The sequence below is a fragment of the Orcinus orca genome, chromosome 13, assembly GCF_937001465.1.
Source record: "Orcinus orca chromosome 13, mOrcOrc1.1, whole genome shotgun sequence".
NCBI lineage: Eukaryota > Metazoa > Chordata > Mammalia > Artiodactyla > Delphinidae > Orcinus > Orcinus orca.
Genome location: NC_064571.1, coordinates 71,977,750 through 72,003,108, shown reverse-complemented (window position 1 = coordinate 72,003,108; position 25,359 = coordinate 71,977,750). Strand labels below are relative to the sequence as shown.

The window sequence follows — 25,359 nt, the reverse complement described above, 5'->3', positions numbered from 1 at the left end:
TGGTCAAATTTCTCTTGGCAAAGTGAAGACAAGAATAAGTGGACACCTGAAAGTAAGGCAAGGGGGAAGGCAGGGAATGAGAGCAGTCTTGTTTACCTCCAGCCCTCCTTGCAGATCAGGAAAGGGTTAAGAGTGTCCGTTTGGGAAGATGAAAAGGTCCCAAAGATGGATGGTGGTGATGGTCGCACAACAACGTGAATATACTTAATGCCACCGAACTGTACTAATGTGGTAGAAAAACATGATAGTCTCCATGGCTGAACGAAAATCCTTAATCAGAATGTAAGGCTTTATCCGCTGGGTGGCAGACTGTATTTTCCAAACATAACTGCAGGGATCTCTCTCACCACCCTTGCTCCACTGTGGTGGACTTGACCACCACCCCAGCATCATGAGATGAAGTCCCTTCTCCTTCCCTCCAGCCTTAGAGACTGTGACCAACAGAATATGGCAGAATGTGGCCACATAACTTTACAGCCAGGTAAGACAAGGCCTCGCAGCTTCCCCATAGCTCTCTAGGGATGCTGGTCCTCCAGCTGCTTCCTCCGGTGATGCTCTCTCTTAAAATAATGTCTCCATGCTGTGAAAAGCACAAGCCACATTCAGAGGCCCACACAGAGGTGGGTCCTGTCGACCATTCCAGCCTTGTGATCTGAACAAGGACTTCTGTTTAAGTGGTTCATTCAGTCACAGAGACTATCATGCTTTCTATTAAATTATACTTTTAAAAATAATACCTTATTCAAACTATGCATAATATTTTGTAGGATTTTTATTGCCATATTTAAATGATTCAGATTTGGAGGAAGATCCTGATACACTGATGCTGTTGTTTTTGGTTTTTTTTAAATCACTGTTAAATGATGTTTAGCCCAAACCTTCCCCATCTCAGCAGATGGCAATTCCATCCTTCTAACTGTTTGGGACAAAATCTTAGAGCTTCCCTGGACTCCTTTCCTCTCACAAGCCACATCCCACCCATGAAGCAGATTTATAAAGCATATCCTAATTCAGCTCTTTTCATCACCTCTACTGCTAACATCCTACCATATCTTGTTTTAATTACTGCAATCATCTCTCTGAAATGGTCTGCTTCTATCTTTTCCTTCCACTGTTTACTCTTTACATGGCATCCAGACTGATCATTTTAAAATATAAATCAACTCAAGCTATCTTCTACCCAAAGCTCTACAAAGATTCCTCCTTTCACTCAGAGTAAAAGCCAAAGCCCTTACAATGGCCAGCAAGGCCCTTGTCACCTCTCTGACCCCCTCCCTACAGCTCTCCTGCTGCTCCTTCTGCTCTGGCTACTCTGGCATTTTTGCTGTTCCCTGAATTCACATGCACACTCTTGCTGTACGGCCACGATCCTGAAAACTTCTGCTCTTCCCCAGATGTCTGCAGGCAGACATCTAAGACTTTGCTCAAATCTCACTTTCTCAACAAGGCCTATAAGACTATCCCCACTCCTACCCTTGATTCCTTTTTCTGATTTCTTGCTCATGTGAGAGTCCAGTGTACACTGGAAGAGGGGCTCTGATCCATGAATTCAGGGCCCCAGCCTCCTTTCATCTAAGGACTCTGCCTCTGTTAACTAACACAGATCCTTTCATTTGGGCTGGTGTACATAGGGAGTATGATAGAAAGAATGGAGAAGACACACCTGCTTTAAACTACCTTCACCCAGAAGTAACACAGATGACTTCCAAACAAATTCCAGGAGTAAGAACTAGTCATATGGCCCATCCGGCTACAAGGAGGATGGCTATATAATCTAGTTATATATCCAGAAGAAAAGGAAAACATGGATACTGGTAAGGACTTCTAATCACTAAATATCTTTCTGCTCACTTTCACTACCCAAAGAACACACTCAAGCCTCTCCCACCGCCCAGAAGCAAACCTGAAGTCCCATTCAGTCAGCACATCTAACTACAAGTGCAGGACCTCTGGCTCTGCCAGTTTCCTTCATCAAGACCACGTGCAGCTCCTTAAGACACAACCTATGAACTGAAAAGGCATGTTATTTGCCCCTGCTCTCCCCAGTCCCAATATACAAGAGTGGGACAGGAGGAGAAGGTTCTTCCTTACCAAATATTCTCCTTGGCCATGTGGGCTCTGGCACACCCTCCTGAGGGGCCGTAAAACCTTCATAACCCACCTCTTTCCAGGGCAAGTTCTGGGTCCTTAAAAATTGATTTTATAGCTGTAATACTCAGGTTCATGGTTCCATTGCCAACAGAATTCCGTCAAAAACTTAGCAGGCCTTTGATCTATTTGTTTCCAGTCGGCTCCATGTGCCAGTAACCACACACAAAGTTCTTCCCCAGACATGCCTCCATTCCTCTTGCTTTCAACTAACCGAAGCCACCTGGAGGCCACATGAAACAATAGGTCAGCAGTTTCCAACTCTGGCTGCAAAACAGAATCTTGGCTGCAAAACAGAACTTTCAAAAACTGCCTGTGTCCGGGTTTCATGTACCCTGGACCCATTAAATCAGAAGCTATGAAGGTGGGAGCAAGATGATTCTGATGAGAAGCCCGTTAAGAACTATACTTCATCTGATCTTTGCCACAGGACTGTCACATTTTTTTTTTCAACTGAGAACACTTACTAGGTCTTTGATGCTCAAAACCTCTCTCAACTCTTATCTCTTGCTCTCTAGAAATAGTCTGTTTTTCCTTTCACTGCCCCAACTCTCAGAACTTTCTCTATTCCCTTTCATTTTTTGCTGGAAAGCTAGCCAATTCTTTCCTAAGCTCATCTCTTTCATGTAATACCTTACCAATAAGAGTCAACACACACTCTGACCTTTTCCAACGTTTGACCTAGAGTTCGCTTGGCATGAAGGAAGTCTTCCAAATTATCATGGATGACAAATTTACCAAATTGGTCACCATTGCAGAACTTGGGTTTCTGTCTTTCCCAACTCCAATATCAGTGTCCTCATCAGCGTGCTTCCTGACTGCTAAGCCAACGAAACAAATGTTAAGGTTTTGTTTTAACAGAATTCCACTTCCAGTACCAACCACTGTAGCAAAAACTAAAACCTCAGTAGCTTAACACAGAGTTTCTCCCTTGCTTCCATCAAGTCACACAGGTTGGCAGGATATTCCTCTCCACCCACTGTTCAAGGACGCAGTTTCCTTTCATTTTATGGTTTCACCCTCTCTGGGTCCTAATGAAATTCTCTCCATTAAGCTGCTAGAGAGGATAGAAAAGGCACCCAGTTATTAACTGTCTTGTTCTGGGAAGAGATATATCACTCTGATCACATTCCACTGGTAACAGCTATTCACATCGTCCTTTTGGATACAGTGGGGCTGAGAAATGTAGTCTAGATGTGTGCCCAGCAAGAACAGGAAAACAGTGATGTTGGTGAGCCCTAGTGGTCTCTTTAACATCCTTAAAATTTAAGCTCCACCAAGGCAGGAATCGTCGTCTAGTTGGTTCATAGACGTATCTCACAAGCCTCTTACAGAGTGCCTGGGACATAGCAGGTGCTCAAAATATATCTTTTGAATAAATAATGAATGGACAGAATGAATTACAGGTATGGTACCATATGGCATTCTTTTCTATAATAAAGACAAATGAATGGATTGATGAATAAAAGAATGGCGAATTATACTGCACAGTTACTTAGATAAAACATTAAACAGAACTTTTGGAAAAATCAAAATAAATTTCCAAGCACCAACACTACACATATCAAATCTACAATGCAAATTCATATACAAACTGGTTAAATGCACACTAAATTCATCTGTTGTGAACACAGAGAAACATTCATTCAAAATTTTAGTACAAACACAGTGGACAAACTTCAAAGAAAGTACTATTAAACTGATAACACATTTTTTTGTTAGGTGGAAATTTCTTTACCCACAACAGCCTCAAAATTCATCCACATCTTCCTCAAAGAACAAGGGCACTGCACACAGAGTCCTAGTCTTAAAAGCAAGTCACACACAGACATGTAAAAGACCTTACCAATATGCAACTACCATCATAATGCAAATACTCATCAAAATTCAGAACTAATACATTTATGATACCAGCTTCAAAATTATGCATGCTGATAATACTTGATTTTTTCTTAACTCTTAAGTCACTATAACAAAAATAAACTAATAGACTAGAAAAAAATAACAAAGCTGAAATAAAAATAACAATAAATGGCGATAAGACTTACTTCACAAGAGTGTTGTGAGGATCAAACAGAAATATAAGAATTCACTTGTGATTTCTGTACTTCCCTTTATGTATGTTATTGATCAACAGAGTATATGAAAAACTGCTTTGTAAATCATAAAGCAATATTCAAACAGTCACTTATCTTTAAATAAATGTAAAATTCCCATTTCTATATGGGTTTTAAATTAGCTAAATGAGCAAGTTCAAACTAAGGTGAAAAAGAAGTTCCTCATCCTCCTAGCCCCAACATCTAGAAAGAGAACTTTCAGTAGATACATTCCAGAGAATCCAGTCATTATGAAAGGTAATAAGGCAACGAGTCTTCTCAGTGTAAAGAGTTAGACTCTAAACAAAAAACAGTTGAAAAATATTAATAAGTCATTTAACACAGCAGGATACTTGTACTTTAAGAAGAAGAAAAAGTAATTTGAAAATCTATAAATTCTCTCTAGTCAATGAAAAAGAGAATAAACTACTGGGTTTTATTTTTTGTTTTCCCTTTGCTTGTTTAAAAAATTTTAAATAATGACTCCTCAACCAAAAGAAATATTGGAATTTACAACATAAGACCCAGGATAGGAGGTTCAGTTTAACAAAATTTTATGGGTTAGCTGTAACTGAAAAGCCATCTAATAAAAAATTATCTCTAACACAGTATCAGAGATGTAGGAAGTAAAGTATACACTTGATTAAAGTTTGTTTCTTGTTTTTAACTAATCCCTGATATAAACTTATTTGCTTTTTTCTTGGTTGAGTTTTAAGACGGTTAACTAGGAAAAAAAAGAAAATAGAAAAAAAACCCTGCTTATTGAAGCTTTCTAATACTTAAAGTCTAATAGGATGACTGGGCTTAAGAACCTAGATCCTGAATTATACTTATGACCCTATATATTTTTCTATCTTTTAGCAAACTAACCAACCAACAAACAAAAGCTAGAGGAAAAGGATTTAAAGCAAGGCTATAGCAATTTAGGAAATAAAAATATGACATTTTTTAAACTCTGGAAATAAACTGAGAGAAGGGAAGAAAAAATGATTGATATTAAACTTGTTACATGATTTATAAACACCACAGAAAAATCAGACATTGACCTCTACCCAAATACTGTTATTTAAAAGATTGCATTTGGGGCTTCCCTGGTGGTGCAGTGGTTGAGAATCTGCCTGCCAATGCAGGGGACACGGGTTCGAGCCCTGGTCCGGGAAGATCCCACATTCCACGGAGCAACTGGGCCCATGAGCCACAATTGCTGAGCCTGTGCATCTGGAGCCTGTGCTCCGCAACAAGAGAGGCCACAACAGTGAGAGGCCCACGCACCGCAATGAAGAGTGGCCCGTGCTCGCCGCAACTAGAGAAAGCTCTCGCACAGAAACGAAGACCCAACACAGCCAAAAATAAATAAATAAATTTATATTAAAAAAAAAAAAAGATTGCTTTTGAAAGTAAAGACATCAGCGTGGCAATTGTAAAATACAGTATCTACCCAACTTTAGAGAGGTAAAAATTTAACTCCTTCATCTCATGCAGCTTTCCCTGCAACATTTAAACCCTATAAGCATGAATAAAGTTTGCTTGAAAAAAAGAACTTTAAATCTTCCTTAAAGCTCAGAGAGTAAGTCTTCTGGGGTGGGGGTGGTACCCCCTTGTACAATTTTAAAAGAAGACACTTTTCGGGCTTCCCTGGTGGCGCAGTGGTTGAGAATCTACCTGCCAATGCAGGGGACACAGGTTCAGGCCCTGGTCTGGGAGGATCCCACATGCCGCAGAGCATCTAGGCCCGTGAGCCACAACTACTGAGCCTGCGCGTCTGGAGCTTGTGCTCCGCAACAAGAGAAGCCGCGACAGTGAGAGGCCCGTGCACCGCGATGAGGAGTGGCCCCCACTCGCCGCAACTGGAGAAAGCCCACGCACAAAAACAAAGACCCAGCATAGCCAAAAATAAATATTAATTAATAAAAAAAAAAAGAAGACACTTTTCACTGGGAAAGGGAGCACTGCAACATTCCATTTTACTGAATAAAAGGGACCACACCAAAGGTCATAATATCTCCATCTCCTAGAACTTTAAAAACTCTCCTTTTCAAATCAAGTGATGAAGCACAACATATCTGCAAGCCCCATCATAAATGTAAGGGTTAATATTTTATGACACCACATCCTTATTTGATAGGCATCTATCAGAAAAGTGGCCCTGGTGCTGTTATGGATGAAACAGATAACCGCTGGGGACACAGACTGAGACACAAAGCAGTTACCCAAGAGGAATGCTCCTTCATCTGGTGCTGGTTGCTGTGAGGGCCATTGGCATGGCCACGCCAAAAGCAATTTTGGCAGAGCTGGTAGTTGTGGCACTGCTGGCATCGGTACCGGAAACCCATCATACTCTCACACCGGCAATAGGAGCACTCCACGGGGTGGAAGACTTGAGGGATGAGGGCAGGGAGGAGAGGGAACCAGAGGGAGAAAGAAGTCATTTTCATTTGGAGAATAAAGTCAGTACAGTGGAAAACCAAATTTAACATAAAAGCAAAGGTGAAAACAAAACTAGAAGTGAAGAATCTAAATTGTCTTCAATTTAGTTAACCTAACCAGCCATTCACTGGAATAAAAAGAAAATAACAAAATTTTCCATTTAGAATAGATTACAATCCACCTTAGAAAACAACTAATTTCCTTCTTTAAAATGACATTCGTGTCTCAAAGTTTAGGTAAATAAACCAGTAAGGAGGAGAGACACCCTCATTCTAAAATTTCTCTTCCAAACCTATTTTTTTTAAAGAGATGTATATTGTTAGTTGTGGACATATGTTTCCTTCACTAACATAAAATCTGTGAGAGCCAGTACGCCATGCTTTATGTCTCTGCTACTTGCAAGTGGTATTTCACACAGTCCTTTGGACTGAAGGCCTCCAAATGTTTGCTGAACTAAATACTACAGGGACTTTCCTGGAAGTCCAGTGGTTAAGACTCCGAGCTTTCAACGCAGGGGGCACTGGTTCGATCCCTGGTTGGGGAACTAAGATCCCACATGACACACAGCACAGCCAGTAAACAAATAAATAAATAAATACTACTACATACCTGGGTGCAAATGGTAACTGGTAAAAAAGTAAGGCTACCATATCAAAATACTAGTTTTAGGTAAAAGCTCCAAGTATTGGCATAAAATAAGGTGCTCTAACCAATGAAGGGGCAGTGATTTGGAGAGAGGGAAACTCAGGTGACCTGAGACTCCTTTCTCCACCTCACACAGCATCTTACCTCAGGAAAAACCGCCAGCCGGCAGTCAGGATTTATGGGGGTTACTGGGATTCTCTTATAGCCTGAAAGTCCAGTTTACTCAGTGGAAGTGGGCAATAAATGCTCAACTGTATATTACTGATTGTTATTTATACTTTTTTTTTTTTTTTGGTACGTGGGCCTCTCACTGCTGTGCCTTTTCCTGTTGCGGAGCACAGGCTCGGGACGCGCAGGCTCAGCGGCCATGGCTCACGGGCTCAGCCGCTCTGCGGCACGTGGGATCTTCCCGGACCGGGGCACGAACCCGTGTCCCCTGCATCGGCAGGCGGACTCTCAACCACTGCGCCACCAGGGAAGCCCTGTTATTTATACTTTTAAATGTTGACAGCATGATTGTTCCCTCTGGCAATTCAATTCTGAACACAAGAAATGGAAGTCAAAGGAAAGAGGGATATAATATTCAAAGCTTCATTTGAACAACTCTTTCTAGCACTGTGTATACAAAGGCAGTGTTGTCTCAATCATAAGGATTTTTAGTCCTACTTCCAAAAATGCATATTAACTAGAGAATCAAGTCTCAAAACAAACAAACAACAACAACAAAACCTGAGCACTAGGTGAGAAAAATAATACAACAAGATCACTCAAGAATAACAGAAAACTAAAATCTGGAATGAGAAATCCAAAGGACATACCTCCTCTAAGAAATTTAAATTTTTGTTATCAAAATATTTCTAAGGAATAATGAAAGTGTTAATCACATAAGAATGTAATTTATAAATAATATACTACATACAAAGTCACAATAAAATGTTCATACGGATAACACTAGATCTCAACAAATGAGATCCTCTCTACTTGGGATAGCAGATATAAAATGATTTTATGAAAATGAGCTGGATATGAAACTACAAAAACATTTAGTGCTATAAAGGTATTGTCCCTCAAAAGAACCAACACTGTAATAATTTAACAGCATAAATCTCTATCCAAAAATCCTGTTTAAAAATTTAGCTGTTTGGGCTTCCCTGGTGGCACAGTGGTTGAGAGTCCGCCTGCCGATGCAGGGGACATGGGTTCGTGCCCCAGTCCGGGAAGATCCCACATGCAGCAGAGCGGCTGGGCCCGTGAGCCACGGCCGCTGGGCATGCGCACGTTTCGGGCCTGTGCTCCGCAGCGGAAGAGGCCACAGCAGTGGGAGGCCCGCGTACCGCAAAAAAAAAAAAAAAAAAAAATTTAGCTGTTTTAGTCTACTCAAGAGATTCCAGGACTTTAGGAAAATAATCTTGAATCTAAGGACTTGTGAACTAAAGCCATGACTGAGTGAAAGCCTGAGAAGTTTAAAAAAAAAAAAAAGGTATGAGTAGGAGGGAGAGAAAATAAAAAGAGTACGGTAGCGTTCTCTCATTCTTACAAAATGAAAAAAGAGGACTCTGCTTTTTAGCGCAGCTCAGCTATCACTCCTTCTCTTTTGTGGAATGAGGAGAGACAGGCAAGAAGAGCCTTGAAAGAAGGGAGCTTCCAGAGAAAAGCTAGGACCTTTCCTTTAATGAATTCAAACAACCTAAACAAGGAGATAAACTGATAGCAATAGCAGAAAAACCTAAGTAGTTACTAAGAGATAAGTACCATTTCAATTTCAAGTGAAACAAAGATTTAAGTCAAACTACTTGGGAAGGATACTGAGAGTATTTCAGTGGTAAAGGAAAAAACTGAATATGGGTGAAACCCAGTACCAAATTCTATCTTGGCTATTTTCCTTTAAACTATTCCAAAATTTTATAGTCTTAGTGGTTGATATTGAATATATACAATTTTTTGGAGTTATGCTTTTTATAAACTAAAGGAAAACAAGGAAGTCATGGCTAAGTCAGGTGGGTTTAAGCAGAAAACAACCATCTGGAATCTTGGGGGAAAAGCCTGGAGTTTGAACCACAAAGTTTTCTGACCTGATATTACTGCCTCTTGGTATCCTATCTAAGTATAATAAGTCCTCCCTCCCTTTTTTTTTTTTTGAGAAATAAATATTCCTCTTTTGGAAGCTAAAACCACAAATTCAAATGATGGAGTGCCAGCAAATGTCAACTGTAATTTTCAATGATAATAACTAAGGACATTACAAATACTGTCAGTTCATATACTTCCTATAGCACAGGGAACTGAATGATAAAAGTTCTGCTTACCATTCTCAACGTGGGCAAGCCTATGCATGAGAGGTAGCCAGACAAGGCACTGGGGAGGAGGATCGGCCATCATGGTGTCTAAAAACGTATTTAGCATTATCTTTTTCTGTGAAGAGAAAAAAAAAACAAATATACTTCATATTTTTCAAATATCTCTGAACTCTAAGATTAAGTTAACTTAGGATTCTCCCAACCAAGTTGTAATGAATTACATGGGAAATTTTATAGCAAAATAAATAGTATTTTGCATTACTACAGACACTGCTACACACTATTCTATGTACTACTGCTATATTCAAATGCATTTCTACTTACATTATTTTATTTGAGTCTTAAAACAACTGTATAAGACAAATAGGCTAGGATGGAATTACTATGTTGTACACCTGAAACTAATACTGTAAGTTAACTATATTTCAATAAAACATATGAAATGAAAAAAAGATAAATAGGCTAGGTATTACTATCTTCATTTTACAGATGAGATAATAAAGGAATGACGCATTTAAATGGTTTGTAAAGGTCCTACCAAAATCAGGACTACAACTCAGGTGTCCTTCAAATGACTATTTCTGAAGAATTCTGAAGGAAAGTCTCAGATCCAGGACAGAGACTGTAGGCCAGCACTGAATGGAGGGAGGGAAAGGTTCTCACATATATGTAAGAGGGCTAAATGAGGGTGATAACAGTAGGAAGTTACCGTCCAAAGGCCCTTATACATAGCTATGCATTGACGGTGTAGTTTGAGAAATGCCTACTCGAATAGGCTAAATAAAGTTTTCCAAAGTGTTTTCCATCTCAGGCATCAAAGCTACTAATGTTTCTGAGATTTCAGTGGAATCTGGGAGGAATGCGTGAGCAACGTTAAAAATAAAAACAGAAAGTCACCCAGCATTTGAATGGAGGTTCAGACATGGAAAATGCCTCTTATAATGGATATGCAAATAACTGCAATAAACCAAAATGAAATTAAAAGTGTCTACTTAAAATTGAGAAAGAAGATGCTGGGAAGTCTTTAGCTAGTCAGAGGTGGTTAATATACGTTTGTAATTATATCACTTATCATAAATGTAATGTTTAAATTAATGTTTCTGTATCCTCTTATATTTGTTAAAAATTACACTTTTACAAATCCACTTATAATCCTAATGCTACTTTCCCTAAAAGTTTTGATTCACCTATCATGGAGTTTTGTGTGGTTTCTTAAATCTTCAAGATGAAAAGGAATTATACTTGATATCTCAGAACTCCCTCATAAGTACGCTCAGGATCAGTTTCCGAAAGTTGTCCTAAGTCATACTATAATTTAAGTCCTCCAAAAGCATGAGGAATGAAACCAGAAGAACTGTGTCCCAGTGCTCTGTCTTCCATTAACTACGTGATTGGGGGGAAATCACCTAACATTCTGGTTTCAGTTTTCTTATCTCTCAAGGGCTAGAGCAGTGGTTCTCGAAGTATGGTCAGAGGTCCCCCTGCAAGGTTCCTAAAACATTTCCAAGGAGCCCATGAGGTCAAAACTATTTTCATAATAATACTAAGACGTCATTTGCTTTTTTCAATCTGATTCTCTCATGACTGTACAGTGGAATGTTCCAGAGGCAACGTGGCATATCCACAATTATCTGCAAAAGCTTTTAAAATATTCCTCCCTTTTCCAACTACACAGCTGTCTGAGACCAGATTTTCTTTCCATACTTTAACCAAAACAACATATCACAACAGACTGAATGGATAAGCAGATATGAAAACCCAGCTGTCTTCAACTGAGCCAAATATTAAAGAAATTTGCAAAAAATATAAAACAATGGCATTCTTCTCATTAAATTTTTTTGCTTTGGAATATCTACTTTTCATAAAATATATTATTTATGTTAATATGTAATCGGTTTATCATTGTTCTTTTTAAATGATTTAATAATTTATCAGTTTTGATTTCTAATATGGAAATACTGATAGATATAACTCATATAAACAAAAGCTCTCTGGAGTGCTCAAATATTTTCAGGGGTGTAAAAAGGTCCTGATACCAGAAAGTTTGAGAACTTATGGTACAGAATTCCCAGCTCTAAAATTCTGTGACTCAGTAAATAACTATGTGAAAGACAGACTCTTTCACTCTTCTTCTACCTTTTGTTTTGTTTTATTTTGGTTTTGCTCCTGAGTTGAATACATTCTTTGCATTTCTCTTTTTTTTTTTTTTTTTTTTTTTTGCTGTACGCGGGCCTCTCACCGCCGCGGCCTCTCCCGTTGCGGAGCACAGGCTCCGGACGCGCAGGCCCAGCGGCCATGGCCCACGGGCCCAGCCGCTCCGCGGCATGTGGGATCCTCCCAGACCGGGGCACGAACCCGCGTCCCCTGCACCAGCAGGCGGACTCCCAACCACTGCGCCACCAGGGAAGCCCTTCTCTTTATTTTTTACAACAGAATATTTATAATAAAAACTATAATAAAACTGCAAGTAATGAACATTCTTGCCACAATTCTCATTTTTCTGTATTTCCCTCCAAATGCGTGTTTCTATATAATTATGTACATAGGGTATATAAAAATATATAATCTGTCTTTCCACTTAATATTTTTTCTTTTTTAAATAAATTTATTTATTTATTTCTGGCTGAGTTGGGTCTTTGTTGCTGCGCGGGGGCTCTCTCTAGTTGTAGCAAGTGGGAGCCACTCTTTGTTGCCATGCGTGGGCTTCTCATAGCGGTGGCTTCTCTTGTTGCAGAGCACAGGCTCTAGGCGTGTGGGCTTCAGTAGTTGAGGCACATGATGAAGCACAGGCTCAGTAGTTGTGGCGCCCAGGCTTAGCTGCTTCGCCGCATGTGGGATCTTCCCAAACCAGGGCTCGAACCCGTGTTCCCTGCATTGGCAGGCAGATTCCCAACCACTGTGCCACCAGGGAATCCCTCACTTAATGTTTTATTAAATACTTTATTGTTTTGCTACAAGGTCTTCTTTTCTAATCATTTTAACAGCTGCCTCATCCACTGAGCAAAAACACCATGATTTATTTATGCTTTCCTCAATAAAACATTGAGCCTGTTTTTATCTTTGTATGAACTCTCATATTTTTCTTAGAAACTAGTGTTTCTGTTTGCTGTCTACTTCCCCACGCTTTGTTATTCTAATCATCAATGCTGACAATTATTAGTCTAGATGGCATTTGACTTCCCTCCCTCCACTCTTGGCTACAACTTTCCTGTTTTAAAAGAGGGGAGAAATCATCTCTTAAAAGTGAGAAATCCAGTATCACTAAAATAACATGAGAAAACAAGTAAAATAATTTAGCATTAGGTCATCATAGCTGCAATTTCCAATCTCATCTTTTCCATTAAAAACTCCTATTTTCTGGGACTTCCCTGGTGGTGCAGTGTTAAGAATCTGCCTGCCAATGGAGGGGACATGAGTTCAATCCCTGGTCCAGGAAGATCCCACATGCCGCGGAGCAACTAAGCCCGTGTGTTACAACTACTGACCCCACTTGCCGCAACTACTGAAGCTCACACGTTCTAGGGCCCGCGTGCCGCAACTATTGAGCCTGTGTGCTGCAACTACTGAAGCCTGGGCGCCTAGAGCCCGTGCTCTGCAACAAGAGAAGCCACCGCAATGAGAAGCCCGCACACTGCAACAAAGAGTAGCCCCCACGCGCCACAACTAGAGAAAGTCCGTGCACAGCAACAAAGACCCAGTGCAGCCAAAAACAACAACAACAAAAACAACAAAACAAAACTCCTATTTTCTTATGGGCAACAGGGAAATATTTCTTATCCATTGCCCTATCACTTACTTGGTAATCAGTTAAACAATGTATGACATTTAGCTAAAAGACTTAAAAACAGCATTTTTTAAATCTTTCAGATTAAAATGTTTTTATACAAACTTTTTGTGTAAAGTTATAGAAATACTTTGTCTGACAAGAGCAAACACACATTAACTGGTTACAGGACCAGTGCTATGGGTCAGCCTTTCAGTTATTATAAGATACTGAATCATATCACAGATTTATTCTGGACTTTGAAAATTAAGAGTACTTTGTAATGACACAACAATATAGTGTTGCTGTGCTTTTTATCGAGATACTTTTATTTATTATAGCTTTTTTTTAAAAAGAATGGAAAAAGTCTTCAAAAATTCTGAAATTCGGTATTTTCCTAATTGCAAAGATTGTCTCATTTGAGAAAATTATGGAATAATATCAGTGAAAACAACAAGGTTGCAATCACATCCATGAGCTTTAAGCTTGCAGTAAGAATTCAAGCCCAGATACTTACTCATGCCATAATAGATTTAAAACCACTACTCAATCAAACTACCTAGTAAGCACTGATGATTTTCCAGACACTGTTAGTAATGGGGATTTAAATTTGAAGGAGACCAAGGTGCATCCCTCAGGGCATAAGTGAGCTAGATGTAACAGGCCAGGGCCTGTAGAAGAGGAAACAATTAATCCTACATTGAAAGATTCAGAGCAACAAAGACAAGGAAATATTTAGCTGTGACTTGAAATATGAGGCCTTTGTTGGAGGAGAGAAAGAAGGTCGGGGTTACTGGCATTTCAGTGAGAGCTAACAGCATAAACAAAGAAGAGAAGTATACCACTTTCACCTACTCAAAACAAGAGAAATGCAAATCAAAACTATGCTGAGATAACACTTCTCATCTCTCAGATTGGCAAAAATTCCTAAATGTAAGAACATGTGCTGTTGGCAAGGCTGTGGAGAAAAAGATGGACTTACACACTGCTGGTGGGAGTGTAAATGGTACAACCCCTGTGGCACTGGGGCAATATCTAAAAAGAATCTATGGCATCCTGAGGGATGGGGTCTGTGGGGGTAGGAGGGATCAGGAATGAAGGTGAAAGAGAGGCAGGGGTCGGATCGATAAGCAACACCTTGTCTGGCTAACTATATTATCCAGGAGGCAGCGAGGAGTTAGTAAGGTTTTTTCAAAGCAAACTAGGGACATCAACAGGGCTGTTTTTTAAAATGATGACTTAAACTCAAATTTGCTTATGATTAAAAGGAATAATGGGGAGGACCTTCAAGATGGCAGAGGAGTAAGACGTGGAGATCACCTTCCTCCCCACATGTACATCAAAAATAAATCTACAGGGCTTCCCTGGTGGCACAGTGGTTGAGAGTCCGCCTGCCGATGCAGTGGACACGGGTTCGTGCCCCGGTCCGGGAAGATCCCACATGCTGCAGAGTGGCTGGACCCGTGAGCCATGGCCACTGAGCCTGTGCGTCTGGAGCCTGTGCTCTGCAACGGGAGAGGCCACAACAGTGAGAGGCACAAAAAAAAAAAAAAAAAAAAATCTACATGTGGAACAACTCCTACAGAACACCTACTGAACACTGGCAGAAGACCTCAGACTTCCCAAAAGGCAAGAAACTCCCCACGCACCTGGCCGTGTGGCTGATAGGGTCTTGGTGCTCCGGCTGGCTGTAAGGCCCGAGCCTCTGAGGTGAGAAGGCCGAGTTCTGGACATTGGACCACCAGAGACCTCCTGGCCACACGTAATATCTATCAGCGAGAGCTCTCCCACATATCTCCGTCTCAACACTAAGACCCAGCTCCACACAATGACCAGCAAGCTACAGTGCTGGATGTTGTTTGACCCTATGCCAAATGACTAGCAAGACAGGAACACAATCACACCCATTAGCAGAGAGGCTGCCTAAAATCATAATAGGTGCACAGACACCCCAAAACACACCACTGGACGCAGTCCTGCCCACCAGAAAGATAAGATCCAGGTTCATCTACCAGAACACAGGCACCAGTCCCCTCCGCCAGGAAGGCTACACAACCCACTGCACCAACCTTACCCACTGGGGGCAGACACCAAAAAAAACAGGAACTACGAACCTGCAGCCTGTGAAAAGGAGACCCCGAACACAGAAAACTAAGCAAAATGAGAAGACAGAGAAATACGCAGCAGATGAAGGAGCAAAGTCAAAGTCCACCAGACGAAACAAATGAAGAGGAAATAGGCAGTCTACCTGAAAAAGAATTCAGAGTAATGAGAGTAAAGATGATCCAAAATCTTGGAAACAGAGAAAATACAAGAAACGTTTATCAAGTACCTAGAAGAACTAAAGAGTGAGCAAACAAACAATGATGAACAACACAATAAATGAAACTAAAAATTCTCTAGAAGCAATCAATAGCAGAATAACTGAGGCAGAAGAACGGAAAAGTGACCTGGAAGATAAAATAGTGGAAATAACTACCACAGAGCAGGATAAAGAAAAAGGAATGAAAAGAATTGAGGACAGTCTCAGAGACCTCTGGGACAACATTAAATGCACCAACATTCAAATTATAGGGGTCCCAGAAGAAGAAGAAGAGAAAAAGAAAGGGACTGAGAAAATATTTGAAGAGATTAGAGTTGAAAACTTCCCTAATATGGGAAAAGAAATAATCAAGTCCAGGAAGCACAGAGAGTCCCATACAGGATAAATCCAAGGAGAAACATGCCAAGACACGTATTACTCAAACTATCAAAAATTAAATACACAGAAAAAAAATTAAAAGCAGCAAGGGAAAAACAACAAATAACATACAAGGGAATCCCCATAAGGTTAACAGCTGATCTTTCACCAGAAACTCTCCAAGCCAGAAGGCAGTGGCAGGATATATTTAAAGTGATGAAAAGGAAAAACATACAACCAAGATTACTCTACCCAGCAAGGATCTCAATCAGATTCGATGGAGAAATTAAAACCTTTACAGACAGCAAAAGCTAAGAGAATTCAGCACCACCAGACAAGCTTTACAAAAAATGCTAAAGGAACTTCTCTAGCAGGAAACCAAGAGAAGGAAAAGACCTACAAACACAAACCTAAAACAATTAAGAAAATGGTAACAGGAACATACATATCAATAATTACCTTAAATGTAAGTGGATTAAATGCTCCAACCAAAAGACACAGACTGGCTGAATGGATACAAAAACAAGACCCATACATATGCTCCTACAAGCCACTTCAGACCTATGGACACATACAGACTGAAAGTGAGGGATGGAAAAAGATATTCCATGCAAATGGAAATCAAAAGAAAGCTGGAGTAGCAATTCTCATATCAGACAAAATACACTTTAAAATAAAGACTATTACAAGAGACAAAGCAGGACACTACATAATGATCAAGGGATCAATCCAAGAAGAAGACATAAGAATTGTAAATATTTATGCACCCAATGTAGGAGCACCTCAATACATAAGGCAAATGGAAACAGCCATAAAAGGGGAAATCGATAGTAACACAGTCATAGTGGGGGACTTTAACACCCCACTTTCACCAATGGACAGATCATACAAAACGAAAATAAATAAGGAAACACAAGCTTCAAATGATACATTAAACAAGATGGACTTAATTGATACTTATAGGACATTCCATCCAAACAAAATACACTTTCTTCACAAGTGCTCATGGAACATTCTCCGGGATAGATCATATCTTGGGTCACAAATCAAGCCTTGGTAAATTTAAGAAAATTGAAATTGTATCAAGTATCTTTTCCAACCACGATATTATGAGACTAGATATCAATTACAGGAAAAAAACTGTAAAAAATACAAACACATGAAGGCTAAACAATACACTACTAAATAACCAAGAGATCCCCAAAGAAATCAAAGAGGAAATCAAAAAATACCTAGAAACAAATGACAATGAAAACTTGACAATGACAATGACTTGACAATGACAATGAAAACAACCCAAAACCTATGGGATGCAGCAAAAGCAGTTCTAAGAGGGAAGTTTATAGCAATACAATCCTACCTCAAGAAACGAGAAAAATCTCAAATAAACAACCTAACCTTACATCTAAAGCAATTAGAGAAAGAAGAACAAAAACTCCCAAAGTTAGCCGAAGGAAAGAAATCATAAAGATCAGAGCAGAAATAAATGAAGGAAACGATAGCAAAGATCAATAGAACTAAAAGCTGGTTCTTTGAGAAGATAAACAAAATGGATAAACCATTAGCCAGACTCATCAAGAAAAAAGGGAGAAGACTCAAATCAACAGAATTAGAAATGAAAAAGGAGAAGTAATAACTGACACTGCAGAAATACAAAGGATCATGAGAGATTACTACAAGCAACTATATGCCAATAAAATGGACAAGCTGGAAGAAATGGAAATACTTAGAAAAGCACAACCGTCTGAGACTGAACCAGGAAGAAATAGAAAATATAAACAGGCCAATCACAAGCACTGAAATTGAAACTGTGATTAAAAATCTTCCAACAATCCGGGCTTCCCTGGTGGCACACTGGTTGAGAGTCTGCCTGCCGATGTAGGGGACACGGGTTCGTGCCCCGGTTCGGGAGGATCCCACATGTCGCGGAGCGGCTGGGCCCATGAGCCATGGCCGCTGACCCTGCGCGTCTGGAGCCTGTGCTCCTCAACGGGAGAGGCCACAGCAGTGAGGGGCCCACGTGCCGCAAAAAAAAAAAAAAAAAAAAGATTATTAAAAAAAAACTCATTAGGGAGAGTAACATATGTCTAGCAGCAATAAGATAAATACTTTACCTTAAACATTTTTCTTGAAATTTTTAGTAATTTAAAATATTTCAACTGTTATCATTTTTTCAGAAAGGACTTCCCTCCCCTCTTCCAAGAAAAGAGTTCTCAGGTGAATTTTTAATCCCCCTTCTCTTCTACATCCTCTCCTCTGACTTAAAAGTTATTTTCCCTCCCCTACTCAAGACCTATATTCCTAGAGTGAAGCAATCTGGCGAAATCTGACAAAAGGTGGAGGGGTGGATGAGAGCTCTTCTAATCCTAGATTCTATAAACCCATCCTTACCTGCTGTGGAAAACAGGTGCGGACTGAGTGCTCTGTGTAACCAAAAGATGGCCCTTCAAAGACAGCTGTTGGGAGCTTCAGAACTTCCTTCAGAAACTGGTCAAACTTGCTAAATATCATTAAGCCACTGGAATCTGACATCTGGGAGAAAACATCTATGAGAACAAAACCAAATAAAGTCAAACTATAAGGAAATATCAACTCTTTATAAACAGCTCTATGTCATTTGTATACCAGTCCAAAAGCATCATTAAAAAGTATCATAAAGTTGTTATGATTTTTAGTTAACACGAATTCTCATTCTCATTAACACTGTGTGGTTACTTTGCTGATGAGGCCCCTCTTTCCCACCCACTTAATATTCTACCTAAACATCACATAACCACTCATGTACGTCTACCTACCTACTCTTTTCGAGCATACGTAACTGGATAACATATAATTTTTTATTTTATCTATTTACACCTCACTTAATTCCAAGAAGAATTTGTAGCAGCATATCTTTATCTCTTACATTTGTGTACGTATTTATATAAGACATACATCTTTGAGTGTATGAATATATTTGCATATTGGTGATAGGGTATGAAAGAAATTGTATTGTATTTGCATATTATTATACTAATGATGTAATATATTCCTGTGTAGTATGTTTATTTAGAATATTCCATTTAGTAAGTTCCAGAGTAGAATAAAAAGAACTCATATAATCTCTTCTATCACAAGATACTCTGATACTATAAGGTCATATTTTTATATAAAGTCTGACCCAAGCAGCTAGAAAGACAGTTCCAGTAATACTACTATTTCTTTATCTCCTTGTAGAGAGTTTCCTATCTCCAGTTAGTTATTTCTCTCTTCTCACCCATATTGGGGAGAAAAAGAAAAATAACCAGGAGCTCAAAACAACTTGACAACTTTAACCTAAGCTTTCTTTCCAAACTATTGAGCTTTCTTACAAACAAATCAGTGAGTTAAATATGCAGAGAAAAATAATTTCCTGAGGCCTTTCCAAACATGGCACTTTTAAAAATCATATTCTGGGCTTCCCTGGTGGCACAGTGGTTGAGAGTCCGCCTGCCGATGCAGGGGACACGGGTTCGTGCCCCGGTCCGGGAAGATCCTACATGCCGCGGAGCGGCTGGGCCCGTGAGCCATGGCCGCTGAGCCTGCGCGTCCGGAGCCTGTGCTCCGCAACAGGAGAGGCCACAGCAGTGAGAGGCCCGCATACCACAAAAAAGAAAAAGAAAAAAAAATCATATTCTATATATTCATAATGAACAGGTATATTAGAAATACATATGTATCCCAAAGCACCAGATATAGGAAAAAAACAACCATTAAAATACATTAATCAAAGAAAGATAAAATTTAGATCATCAAGTCCACAGGGTAACTTTTAAGGCATTAGAAAACAGGAAATTATCAAGGAATGAAAATCTCCAGTACATTCCTCTCATGAGAGCTGCTAGCTTGTAGTTGAGGGAAAAGTATTAAATACCCATGAGGTGGGGAAAATCCAACAAGAGGCTAAAAGAAGTATGGTCCTAGTAGAAAGTAAAATCAATTAATTAACAAATACATACTAAGTTCTTACTAAGTAGTCCAAGTGCCAAGTACTCTGCTAGGTGTTTTGAAAAACAACAAAGAAGTATGATACATGGTCCTTATCCCCCCCAAGAAACTTTCAACATAGCTGGAAAAAATAAGATACACATGAAGCAAAGAAGAATAAAGCACTAAGCTGACTGTAAACAGAACAGAAAGAAGGGAGGCATAAGATATTTGTTAAACCTCACCATTTGCCTGGCACCACAACAGGTAACTATGGCTGAGTCTGCTGTAGACACCCAGTATTCTTATCTCCTTCCTTAGTAACAGAACACTAATTTTATTTTGTGCAGCAATGTACCCAACTAAGAGATTAAACTTTGAAGGCTTCTTCTAACAAGTTGCAGTCATATGACTAGGTGTTTGGACAATGAGACTATAAGCAGAAGGGTTGTGAGAGACTTCCTAGAAGGCTAGTTTTAGGCAGCTTTTTAAAGAAAGCTGCCTGCACTGGAAATAGACCCTTTCTTCCTTCCTCCTTTTGCTATCTGGAATGCAGCTATGATGGCTGGAGCTTCCAGCAGCCACCTTGGACTATGTGGTAATCTCAACTTTTATGTAGAAATCATACACTAGAATGATAGAAAAGAAAGATATAGAAAGCCTGGGTCCCAGATGAACATGAAACTATCATACCAGCCCTGGACTACATACTCCTGGACTTCTTTTATATACGAGAAAAATAAACTTCAACTTTGTTTAAAATACTGTTACCTTGGTTTTTGTTTTCATGTAGCAATCCCCAATATTAAGTACTACTATAGTTTACTAAACATTACCTCATTTTACTGTCACAAAAAGGTGTGTATGTACACATGTGTATGCACATAATTGTTAAATTTTATAGATAAGGAAAGTAGCTTAGAAAGGTTAACTTTCTTAAGGTCAAAAGTTACTAAGTGGCTAAATCAAGATTTAAAACCACACTTATCCGACTGCAAAGACATTCCATTACATCACACTTCTTCAAAATATAGTGTAGAGTAGACACAAAAACACATAGGGGGCTTCCCTGGTGGCGCAGTGGTTGAGAGTCCACCTGCCGATGCAGGGGACACGGGTTCGTGCCCCGGTCCGGGAAGATGCCACATGCCGCGGAGCGGCTGGGCCCGTGAGCCATGGCCGCTGAGCCTGCGCGTCCGGACCCTGTGCTCCGCAACGGGAGAGGCCACAACAGTGAGAGGCCCATGTACCACAAAAAAAAAAAAACAACAAAAACAAACAAACAAACAAGAAATTTAGAAGCCTGGCCTTGAAAAATAGAATTTGGAATGATGAGGTCAAAACAGCTGGGGGGTGGGGGTCTGGGGACACAACTAGAGAAGAACAGGAAAAATAAAACGAATGAATAAATATAACAAAACAGAAACAGACTCACAGATACAGAGAACAAACTGGTGGTTACCAGTGGGGAGGGGCAAGATGGGGGTAGGGAATGAAGAGGTACAAACTACTATGTATAAAATAAACAAGCTGCAAGGATATACTGTACAACACAGGGAATATAGCCAATATTTTACAGTAACTTTAAATGGAGTATCATCTCTAAAAATATTGAATCACTATGTTGCACACTTGAAACTAATATTGTAAATCAACCATACTTCAATCTAGAAAGAAAAAAGGAGAGTAGGATAAAAGTCTCTGTGGCAGGAATTTATAGAGTGTGTCTGTTAGTGGTGGCAGGCAAGAAACAGTGCATCAAAGAGAACATTCTATGATAATTTATATTGTGAAGTAAAGGTAAATAGAGATTGAATAAGAAAAGTATGTTATCGGGCTTCCCTGGTGGTGCAGTGGTTGAGAGTCTGCCTGCCGATGCAGGGGACACGGGTTCGTGCCCCGGTCCGGGAAGATCTCACATGCCGTGGAGCGGCTGGGACCGTGAGCAACGGCCGCTGAGCCTCCGAGTCCGGAGCCTGTGCTCCGCAACGAGAGAGGCCACAACAGTGAGAGGCCCGCGTACCGCAAAAAAAAAAGAAAAGAAAAAAGAAAAGTATGTTATGAATGAAAACTTTGAAAGAGGAAACAATTTGGATTTGGTTTAAAAATGCTGAAGTAGGGAAGAAATATTTAGAAAGTTAGGTTTCAAGAAAATTAGACTGCTAATGATTGGCAGAATGAATAAAAGAGGAAGAATAAGATTGGCGACATCAACTAGAAAACCCTGTAAATAATGCACAAGTAAGAAAGTGAGAGTCAGAATTACAGGAGTGACAGTATTGAGGGGCGGGCTTGGTCAACTCCAAGACATTTCAATGCAGGAAACTGAAGTTGATGGCAAACTGGATTAGAGAATAAAGGAATTTCTAAAATTAGGATTATTTTAAGCTTCTAGCTCAGAAAAATGCTGACAACCCTGACTGAAATAACCAAATTGAAGATAAAGACACTTAGCTTTGAACATAACTGTATTTGAACTAATCAGCAAATTTCCAAGTAGAACCATCCTGCAGGCAGTTAGAAGCAGAGTACTGGGCCGCAGTTCGAGACAGCAGATACAGAGTTTTGAAGACATTACCAATTATGTGAATAACTGATGCCCTTTGAAGGAGGGAAGAGCATCATGACTTAATTTTCAAATAGCTGGCTGCTGTTCTCATAATGAAGAAAATAATCATCCATTAAATCTGAATGAAAACTAAGGGGAAATATGGGATGTGGCAGACACTGCAAGGTGCCTACTGCTCAGTATCTATTTTCCCATTTTCACTCCCGAACTGAACTCTGATTAGAATGGCAATGTGTTCCCCTTAAAAATTACTTCCCAGACTCTTGTGCACGTTGTAATTCTGAAGTGAATTTGTGGAAAAGCTTTTGCTTTCCTGATACAGGCATCTCTTTCTTCTTTCTACTTAAAATGAGAATAAGGCACAGTAAAGAGCAGTCACTTATAATCCTAGGAGGAAAGCCGTATGGCAGAGCAGGAAGACAGGAGGAACCCAAGTCTCTGATGACATCCCTGAGTCATGGTACCAACCTTGAACTTGCCAGCCTCTGAATTTATTGTTGCATGAGAAAAATAAATCCCAATGGTTTTATGCCACTGTTAGTCAAGTTTTCTGTTGCCACTCAATGTATTCATAATGGAGAAACTAGCAAGTTAATGGTAGAAATATTCAAGACCAGAGACTTCAGCTACCAAGTATATATTGATAAATACACATATGTATAGCTTCCAATCACAAAAACATACGTGTATACATGCACACCACCAAATCTATACCTAACTCATTCAGAGCAATAAAGGAGTGATTAGACAGTGAAATGACTAACTTCCCCTCAAAAAAAGTATTACTTTCAGTTATACTTAGTTACTAGGTCATAAAATAGATTCAAAGTAGTAAAAAAAATTTTAATCAATGAAAAAAGAAACTATAACTTACTAGGCCCACATTACACTAGTAAGAGAACAAGCAGAAACATGTTTGTTGGTTGGTTGGTTTTAAAAGAAAAACTGGTAGACCTCAAAACTATTAAGTCATTACTTAGAAGTCATGACTTCTAGAGTTACTTGTTTAAAACAGTTTTTTTGTTTATTTTTAGATTAGGCTTCTCATATCTGTAACAAAAACACTGAAAATAATTGCTTATTTTTTATTGTAAATGAAATATAACAATGAATCTAAGTGTGATTTACTATATACATATAAAAATACCTTACCAAAGAAATAAATAAGAGACAATTTAATAAAAACATCCCCAAAATTAAACTAGTCCTTTAATTAAAGCCCTAAACCCTTCTGGCATTAAGGGAATAAACTGCTTCCCAGATCACTGGTTAATTTCCCCAATAATTCTCTTTCTATTTATACATCTCTGAAAGAAAGTATGCTAATTTCCCATTAGTTGTTTCCAGATAAAAATACAGGCTTTCTCCCTTGTGAAAAACCCACAATCAAGCCCTTACATGCACACGTGTACAAACTTTTTAAAATATTCTGTCCTTTGTGTAGTGGCAAAATAATGTTACTATTCTACCATCTTCACATATGTTTCAAATTTTTTTCTGGTGATAATGACCCTGGCTTTACTCATTGCATCTATCCATCTATCCACTCTCCTCTAATCCCCACATGACCAACCATATACTTTTGCAACATGATAGGGCTGTTTACAATAAAGACTCAAGTCTATAGAAAAGAAAGCCATTTTCTTCTATATGTTAGTTTTCCTGGCAAACGTCTCTCATCTTCTACTGTCATCTTTCTACCAACTGAGCAACCTAACCCACAAAAAATGTATACACATCTGCATGTTTATAAATATCTGTATGTAACTAAATCCAAGTGCATATTTTATTCCCAAACTCATGAATATTCCTACATCATTCATTAAGTCAGAGTGAGGCTGGAGGATGGGATTCAGCCATGCCTTGGGCTTCTAGTGTTGATTGAGTCAGAACTACCTTAAACAAGTCTCCAGGCCTTCCTTGGTTTTTGTTTATCTTTTTCTTTTTCATAAAATGCAGATGTACAACTCATTTCTTACTTGCTTCTAGCTCTAAAACATTTTGGTTATATGAGAAATGTGAAATATGGGCAAGTATTCAGATTAAAGAGTCACTTCAGGCTAATGAAGGGAAGAGATGATTAACAGAAACCAGTCAGGATAAATATGCAGTGACAGGTGGTTAGAAGACTGTAAGAGAGGATGCTAAATTTTGAACAGGTGAAACTGCTTAATTATAGCTTCAAAGGTTGGCTCCCTACAGTCTGTTAATGAAACATCAAGGAAGCAAACAACTGAAATGTCAGAACTGCCTGTTCTGAGAAAAAACACCTCAGGTCATCTTTTCTCTGGCTGCACAAAGTGTGGTCTATCAAAAACACACAAAAACAATAATATAAATTATTATTATAAAACCATTTTATAATATTATAAAATTATAAAACCATTTATGCTATAACCCAGAGAAAACACCTAACAGTGTTATCATTTTGGTATATTTCTTTCTTTTCCTATGTGCATAATAAATTTTTATTTAAAACTATATTACATTTATGCATTTTGATCTGAAGCATATTTTTAAAGGCAGTATATCCAATCGTGTCGGTATCCCAAAGTGTAACTGAGCTCTCACTTTTGGACACTAAAGCTGTTTTAAGTCTTCATATATTATAAAAAGTGTTGCAACAAATATATGTAAAACCTAGGGCACACCTCTGATTAATTCCTCATGATAAACTCTAGAAGCAGGCTGAGTCACTGGGCACAAATATTCTTATAGCCCTTCTGACACACTGCTAGACTGCCCTTCAAAACGGTGGCACCAGTTTTCTAAAGGATTTAAAAATAAAT

General features: G+C 39.2%; 1 protein-coding gene across 24 annotated transcripts in view; it reads right to left on the bottom strand.

The window, feature by feature from the left end:
• DTNB (dystrobrevin beta) overlaps positions 1-25,359 on the bottom strand; it is a 608,309-nt gene that overhangs the window by 149,900 nt on the left and 433,050 nt on the right. For all 24 annotated transcript variants that reach the window (XR_007470747.1, XR_007470748.1, XM_049695720.1 and 21 more), the window contains 3 exons: positions 18,448-18,602; positions 9,623-9,728; positions 6,455-6,621 (listed from right to left, as the gene is read on the bottom strand). Coding sequence is in view for 22 of the 24 variants with exons in the window: in XM_049695720.1 (XP_049551677.1) it covers positions 6,455-6,621; positions 9,623-9,728; positions 18,448-18,602 (428 nt within the window). In the remaining 2 variants the exon portion in view is untranslated. The remainder of the gene's footprint in view (positions 1-6,454; positions 6,622-9,622; positions 9,729-18,447; positions 18,603-25,359) is intronic.